Source organism: Telmatherina bonti (genome assembly GCF_933228915.1).
Source record: "Telmatherina bonti genome assembly, chromosome: 16".
Classification (NCBI taxonomy): domain Eukaryota; kingdom Metazoa; phylum Chordata; class Actinopteri; order Atheriniformes; family Telmatherinidae; genus Telmatherina; species Telmatherina bonti.
In genome coordinates, this window is record NC_136614.1 from 15142631 (window position 1) to 15151445 (window position 8815).

Sequence of the window (8815 nt, forward strand, 5' to 3'; positions counted from 1 at the left end):
ATGTTTTGAAAGGGAAGTTTGGATTTTTTTAAAGCTTACCCACAGAAATATCAAAGAACCACTTTTACCTGTAAATAGTCATTATTTTATTTATCATTATTTTCTTTAACAGTTGAAAAAATAGGTATTAGTGCTTTTTTTTAAAAAAAAAGGAAAAAACTAATCTTTATCTTTTATCTTTGCTCCATATTCCTTACAGATCAGCTACACATCATGTTAGTTCAAATAACCCTAAAAAGCTTGTGCTATTTTAATTTATGGCTTCCTCTTCCAGGTGAAAGATATTTATGTCATTTTCAGGATCAGGTTTTATCAGAATGCTCAGCTGTTGGCTGCAGTACAGACACTGCACTCCCTGAAACTAAGAGACAATCATAAACTGTAGGCTTTATTAATACACGGCAGACACTGAGGGTGGAACTGTGTTTACCTTTACTGGAAGCTTGATAACACATGCAGTGCAGCATGTCACACAGCAAACACAGCTTCTGATGCGTTTGAATGTTGACATTATAGTATTTCCATTAATGGCTGTATTATCACGGGACTATTATTTAATAATTTAGGAGACTGACTGGACCTTTTGATTTGGCATACCTTTTGGATTTTTATTTACTTACACACCACATGTGAAAGTGTGTGTTAGTACCAAACAGCGTGCACGTGTAAAGAGATAGCAGTTGAGGAAAATTAGCAGTGATAACCTTGGTGTAAATCTACTTAATCTACAGAAGAAAATATTTTTATGTATATATTTCATATATACATACTGTTGTCTGATCGACTCCTGGTGCAGATGGCTCCTGCGATGGTGTTCCTTACCAGGCTCATCTGTGCTCAGCAATAAATAACTAAGTAGGTGCATGCATCATGTTTAAGAGTACTGTTGAAATTGATGTTGTGTGGGTGTGTGTATGAGTGTGTATGCGTCTGAATGTGAGAAGGGAGGGGCTGATGGTTTTTCTTTGTTGTGTTTACTATTTTTTTTTTTTTTTTTATCATGTAAAGCACTTTGTGTTGCATTTTATTGTAGGAAAAGTGCTTTATAAATAAAGTTTGATTTGATATATATATATATATATATATATATATATATATATATATATATATATATATATATATATAATGTGTGTGTGTATATGTGTGTGTGTATACTTTTTTTTATTTAATATAATTTTATATACTTTACACATATTTATATATATATATATATATATATATATATATGTGTGTGTGTATATATGAAAAGGGTATAAAATGATGAAAATGTACATGGAACTTTTAGCTTCTAGCTTTCTGGTCAATATTACACGAATAATTTAAAGCACTTATATTTATTAATGAAATATTTTTTCTTCTTAAGAGAAAATCCAAAACATTGAATGGTAATAGCTTCTTGTGACTGAAGTGCATAAATACAATCATCTGTTTTTATTAAAGATCATTCCTCTGATTTTGAAGCATCATGTTATTTGAGTGGATGTTTGTGGAATTCTTTATATTAAGTTTCTGTCTTTCATTAGTAAACACTACATTTTGTCATATATTTGTATCCAGTTTGCCAGCCCAGATCCTGGGGACCCACTATCACGCAGTCTGCATCCCAACCTGGCCCATATTAATGGGCCGACACCAGCCCTCTGCCTGATGATGATGATGATGATGATGAGCTCAGTCACGTGTATTGAAGCAGGGTTTTTGTTAGGAATAGGACTGGGAAACACTGAATTAGTCTGTACCTGCTTCTGTATACTTCAGACCAACTTTTTCTTCTTTAAGAGGCGGCCATACAGCTTGCAGACGACCAGGAGTTCTCTCTTCTTCTCCTGGAGTGGATTGCTCTGACTGCAGGGAAAAGATGGCAACAGATATTTCATTGTTGCTTTTATATAACAGACCTGATTCATGCATCTTCAAAAAGCACCCAGTAACTGTACTGGTGGATGCCCATAGCTTAGCTTTTGATTTAGTGCATTGTTCTTGAACCCGTTTAGAATAAATGTACAAATTAAAATGTTTTTCTTTGTTAATGTGAGGTTTAATGTCCCTTACTCTGCCATCTGAAGAGTCTTTCTTTTCCTGTATCTTCTTGGTGGAGCTTCTCTCAAAAAGTGTTCTTAGTGCATCTTTATCATTTCTCATCCTTTTTCTCACTGCCTCCAGATCAACCTTTTCTGCAGGATCTTTTTTTAAGGGCTTTGGGGTGAAAAAAGCCTTGAAGGCATCAAAAGCAGCCTCAGCACTGGATACAGGTTTTGCAGGCTCAGCTGACTCTGAAACCTTTGCTTTCTCTTCCGTTTGGAGCTCTTCTCTCCCAGCCTCCTGGCTATCTTTTGAACCCACCCTGGGTTCTTCTTGCTTCCTTTCAGCCCCCAACTCATCCTCATCTTTTTCATCTCCCCTCTTTTCTCGACCGAGGAACTGGGAGATCTGGTCCAGGAAGCTTCCCTGAGCCTTGACATCCTCCAGCTTTTCTGTTAAAACTGCTTTCTTTGCTTCCTGAGGAGGAGATTTAATCTGAGCCACGGTGTCATGCTCAGGCCCAACAACTCCCTTCCTCAAAACCCTCATGCCACTGAACAGCACTGGAAGTTGGATCTGCTTATAAGTGGGAGATCCTGGAGAGAAGGTGGCTCTGGTGAGGGTGGACCCAGGTGGAGGGTTAGAAAACTGGAATGCAGATGTTATGATATTTTTTGATGAAGCATCACTTGGACTTGGGGGGTAAAGTTGTGTAAAAGTATCAGGAAGCACATCTTTTTGCTCCCATTCTTCATCCTTTACTGATATCCACTCTTCTGTATCTTCACCTGCCTGAAACGTTGGATCCTGTTGTACAGAGTGTCCTGTCTGTGTCACAGTTACCACAGTATGTTCGCTCTCTGCTTGTCTACTATTCTCAGACTCCACGGGCTTAAAATCCACTCCAGGGTTTATATGCATGACAAATTCCTCCTGGCAGTGTGCAGCTGAAGTATTTTTGTGACAGTTTTTTACATCTCGGTTGGTTTCCTTTGTGTTCACGGAGCAGTCGCTGCCTGTTGTACTGTCGGTGGGAATGTGCCCATCACACTGAGGCGTCAGAGCTTTATCCAACACACATTTATCATGTGATGAATCCTCATTCTCTGAACCATCAACTTTGTCTTCATCTACCTCATTTGTCTGGTTAGGACTTGTTCTGTTCCTCTGTCCCTCTGAGCAGTTTTCCATGTTGACAGCCCTGCTTTGCTGGATCAAATCTTTTTGTCTAAGTTATTTATTTCTCCCTGAAAGGTTAGCAGTGCCACAGATGTACCTACATGCACTGCAAAAACTCAAGAAAAACATGAAAGTATATACAAAAATAAGGTAAATGTTGCCTAAAATAAGATAAATTATCTGCCAACAGAACAAGAACATTTGGCTTGTCAAGACTTCCCAAAACAGGTTAAAAACTCTTAAAACAAGAGGAATTCTCTGGCATAAAAACTAAGAATTATCATACCTTTAAAAAAATAAGCATATGTGTACTCAATTTAAGATTTTTAATCTTACTTAGATTTCATTTTTGCAGGGTGGCATCAGACAATTCTGCTTTATTTCCTCAGTTAGCTTCTGAGACCTTCCTGAACAATGTCAAGACTATTTTTGGTTGCTAAATTAGCTGTGATTGAGACATTTCGGTGATAGGATTTGTAAAGTCATCCGGAAACAGTTGCAAGGAAGAACATGACCTTATTTATTTGCTTCTGTCTTTGGTCCAAGTAGATGTGACTAATGTGTTCGAGTCGCATGCAGAAATTTGTCAGAGTTGCTCCAGCATGATGCAAACGCAAGTTTTTTTTTTCAGTAGATAAAAACAGGAAGGTTAAGCTAACAAAGTCACATCAGAAAATACAACCTGTTTGCGCTTCAGTTTGTTGAAAATGATGAGCTTTTTTAATTTTGTATTCCAACAGCTTCTTCATGTCTTACCAGAGAACTAGTTTTGTAAATCTAAAACTGCTGTTTGGCCACTCAGAGGTGGACACAGCTGAAGAGAAATCCATAAAGCTCTGGAAAAGTAAAAGTTTCCAACCCCAGTTCTGTTGCACCGCTGGCTGGAGTGACTCACACCACAAAATCAGATCCAAGTTGGACCGTTTGACTCCTGCTGCCTTATTTTCCAGCTGATTCTTCTGTAGCTTTATCATGCTGCATCGTGGACGTATCTGCAGTTGTCACGCAATAACTTGAAACAGATGGCATATCTACCCGCTGTTTCTGACATTTAAACAATATGACATCCGTAAGGTAAAGGAAGCAACCCTGAACAGATGGAAGGACACCACACCCAGAGCTGAAGGAGGGTAAACAGGACTGAGTCACTCGCTAAACATTTGGTCTGTAAATCCTCCATCAGGAAGGTTTCGCTGCTCCATTGGTACTGAGCGGCGCCGGGATAATCTGGACATCTTAGAGGGTCTAACTCCACCTACAGCACATTTAATCAGCTCACACTGAAGCTGATATTGTGGATCAATAAACAGCTTGGATTTGTTGGATTATTATAAGAATAAAATAACTAAGCTGCTGGATTTGTATTCAACTAAAAATCCAAATTAAACTTTCCCTTTAAACAACTTTACATACATAGTTTACATACATATATAAATCTACACACATCACAGATTAATTTAAGATACATCAACTTTATTTTGTTATTAAAAACATGAAAATGAAAAAAGAAAATTCAGAAAGGATAATTATGTTGTAAATGTAGCGTTTGTAATTATAAGTTTCTTATACTACTACTACTACTGCTAATAATAATAATAATAATGATGACAAGAAAAAGAAGAATAACAAAAAAAACATTTTCAAAATATTTAGGTCAGAAAATGTGTGAATAGGTTATAAAATTTTGAAGGAAAGTCACTTGATTAGAAGAAAATGGGTAAATAAATGAGGAACAGGAGGAAAACAATTAAAAATGTGTTCTGGGCTGAATTCAAAGTCCACGAGGAAGAGCAGCAGTTATCAAACCTTCTCTAATTAGTTTGACAAACATTTTTTTTAACTGTTTTAGTGTCTCCTAAATGAGAAAGATATGAGGCTGTAAAGCTTTTCCTTAACTGAATCATGTCTGAGTTATTCTTAATTCTCAGGTTCCACCCCTGTTTACACTCATATTATTACAGCCAGCAGATTAGCAACAAACTCACATGAGAGTTGTTCTTATATGCATCTGTAACATGCCTCTATAGCCTGCAGTGGGGCATTAGCAGGCAACACTGGAGATTAATAATAAGGTGCTTTTGCATTCATCTGGGGATATACTGTACACTATTGCCTTTATTTGAGCTTCTGTGTTTATGTAACAAGAAAGCATAATCTTGTGGAGTATTAAAATGTGCATGTGTAGCTGTGCTACAGCATGTACAGGACTGATAGTCATAAACTCCAAGAAAATGCTTGAAAACAACTTTTTCATGTGTTTAAGACAAGACGACCCTCCACCCAAAAGCATGCACATCTAGCATTTTCCACACAGGCCAACTTTTTATATCAGGGCTCTTAAACTGCAATAGTCAAGGAGTCCTGATGCCTTTAGATACTTTTCTGCACCAACATACCACATAGAAAATCAAATGTCAAGTTCTGCCTAACGGCCCATTAATTAGTCAGGTGTGTGGAAGCAGGGAAACAACTGCAAGACCTGCAGGTTCGAGACCTTTGAGGTACACAGTTTGCAATCCCTGTATGTTATGTATATGTTAAAAGAATATCTGACTTTTAGAGTCATGAGAGCAAATACATGTGAACTGTGAAAATTATATCCTTGGAAGTCATAAAATAGTTCTTCTAATTCTAATAATAAACAGTGAACTCAGCCAGGAAGTAAAACCTGTTAGTTTTTATAGATGTAACCAAGGAAAGTGTTCTAAAAAGTGAATTTAAGTCCTAACAATGATTAACTTAAAATTCATTCATTCATTCATTCATTCATTTTCCGAACCGCTTATTCCATTCAGGGTCGCGGGGAAGCTGGAGCCTATCCCAGCCGGCTTTGGGCGACAGGCAGGGTACACCCTGGACAGCTCGCCAGTCCATCGCAGGGCCACACAGAGAGTCGAACAACCACACTCACGCTCACACTCACTCCTAGGGGCAATTTAGAGTGACCAATTAACCTATCATGCATGTCTTTGGATGGTGGGAGGAAGCCGGAGTGCCTTAAAAAATTATGGTAATTTTGGATCAATTCTTATTTCAGTGATGTAGTCTCACTGATATTTTGTATAATGTGTATGGATGTATACACAGGTGTAGATACTCAATTTTGTCTGTATTTTCCATGACCTTCATTCTCTCTATACCTCTTTTCATTTATTTTCTTGACCCCCTGACTTATCAGTTTATGTTCTGTAATTTTTGTTCAATTGTGTAATAAAAATTTTTTAAAAAGTTGGCAGCGCACCCAACAGAAGGATGTACGGTGGCCACCATAAGATGCCATGTCACAGCGCCAGCTTTGAGTAGTGTAGCCGAAAGGGGACAAACTTTTTAGCTTTACGCGTTAGCTGTGAATCCCTGTGTGTTGTAGGAGGGGGAGAGGGAGGAGGAGAAACAAGCGAAGACCGTGGATTATTAAACATTTGCCGTTTTCCATTGAATTAGGGGACCTGACCTGGTACGGGAAAACGGCCAAGAATAACCAGAAAAAACGACTGCGTAGCGTTTGCCAGATGGAGACAATTCATGAGGGAAAGTGACTTAAAAACTGACTCACTGACGCTGAGGCTGCATCTTTCTGCTGGACAGGTAAATTAATTTAATCTAACAGTGAAGTGATTTTAGTGTTATGTTATAAACAGGGTAGGTTGTCCAGAAACTACTTCATCCTCTTGTTTTAGCCGGGTCATTTACTTTTACTTGCTATATAAAATGGTAGAAACGGCTAATTTGTAAGTTAGCTTAAAGTGGAAAAGCTCAGTTGTGACAGTTTTCAGTTGCTGTTCACTCTGTTCACTCTTCACAAAAGTCAAACCGTTAGCTGTTTTCAATCGTATTTTCACAATTTTTTCTGGTGTTGGTAAGTTATTTCAGCTAAATTGTCAAGGGGCTATTAGCAGTAGCTTGGTACCATATATATAGATGGCTTGCTTATAACTTATCAGCATAAAAAACAAAACAGAATTATGTATCGTTTTGTTCCTCATCACCTTACACCATGCAAGGTGTTGACATTTTCCCATTTTTTTACTCTTCTGTTGTTGTAATAACGTGTTTAAATGCCAGTAAGAACTTCTCGGTTGTTTGCATTCTGCTAGCTCACCACTAGATGGGAGTAATTCTTACACTCTGGGGCTTCAACATTGCACATACAATGCACCTACAGTGTTGCATAAAACCATGTTGATTATGAAACAACAGGGAAAATAGAACTCTTTGTAATTCCACAGCAGAGCAGATTTACAGACATGGTACCAGACTCCATTGCAGTGTAAAAAAATATGATGGGGCTTCATTTTTCACACTGCAATAGGATTTCTGTCTTTTCACTCCTACAGGTCAATATTATGTACAGGTCATGGGAAAACTGCTTTTGTTTATGATTGGGAAGAAGAAGGACTCATTTTTATCTTAATTCCGGAAATCCAAATTGTTCAGATTAACTAATTCGTTGATTGGAAATGTTGCATCAGTAAACATTAACACTTTAGTTGTGCCTCGACTCTATGTGTTCATGTTACCAGCTATATTTAAAAGTCTTATATCTCTATTTATAGTGGGCATGTACATGTTAACACCCCTGACATGCCTCACCTGTTTTCAAAATCTAAGAAAAAAAGCAGCTTTCAAGTCACAATCCAAGTAAAAACTCCAAAAGGAGCTCAGAAAAATGATTATCCATTACAGACACATCAAGCAAGAAAACAAGAAAGAAAAGTCAGCTTGCAGGAATGAAAATTGCTGAAAATTATTGAGACTGAATGCAAATAAATATATAAAGGTGATTTAAAGTAGTCAAAAAATGCTCAAATTAAAATGTTTTTGTTCCTAAGTCTAATGATGATTCTGTCAATGGCAGGCTTTCAGATTGTGACAATAAATATTTGATATCACTAGTTTCCATTGTTTGAGTCCACTGTTTCACTCTGCTTACCCTCAGCTCTTTGAGAAGAGGCGTGGCGGGGGGTGTTTCAGTGATGTCGTCATCAGGAGCGGTGATGCGCAGGAAGTCAATGTGCTTCGGTCTGGATGGGTGAAAAAGAGACCTGCATTGAGACAGAGACTCTTCCACCTCCTGCTGCCAGAGCTCCTCCTGCCTCTGCAGAGCCTCATCTGGGGAAAACAGGAGACAAACAATCAGGTATGACAGAAAATCCCGAGAATTTATTAATATCCAAGCCCCTGACTGACAACTGACAGGTATTTAATAAATCAAAAGTTGTTGAAGAATTCTCATTGCGAGCCACCCTTCATCCTCTCCTGTCTCCTAATGGGTAGTTAGGGTTCATAGTAATGCAAAATGCAATATTTCAAAGAAAAGTACAACAACAAACAAGTTAGTGGCCACAAAATTCTTTTAGGCATTTCCCCCCAAAGGTGTTGCCACAGTGAATCACCGTCTCTCAACTACTCAGCTGGGACGGAAGCCCTATATTCGCCCTTCCTGACGCAACCCTCTACATTTGTCAGAACTTGGACCAGCCCTCAGGGGACCTCAGAGAACACTTGAGTCCCCCTTGGGGCTACAGAATAGGGGAGCAAGATTCAAACTCGACCACCCGAGCCACTGCTACCCCTAGTTGCCACAAAACACATTAAAGACTGAGCAAGGGCAACT

The 8815-nt window shown here is 38.3% G+C and overlaps 1 protein-coding gene across 1 annotated transcript in view; it reads right to left on the reverse strand.

Annotated features, from left to right (window-relative positions):
• Nucleotides 1-8815, reverse strand: part of fmn1 (formin 1) — a gene marked incomplete at both ends in the record, with an annotated part of 36730 nt that overhangs the window by 18525 nt on the left and 9390 nt on the right. The window contains 2 exons of the mRNA XM_079255730.1: nucleotides 1740-1845; nucleotides 8132-8310. Coding sequence (XP_079111856.1) covers nucleotides 1740-1845; nucleotides 8132-8310 — 285 coding nt within the window. The remainder of the gene's footprint in view (nucleotides 1-1739; nucleotides 1846-8131; nucleotides 8311-8815) is intronic.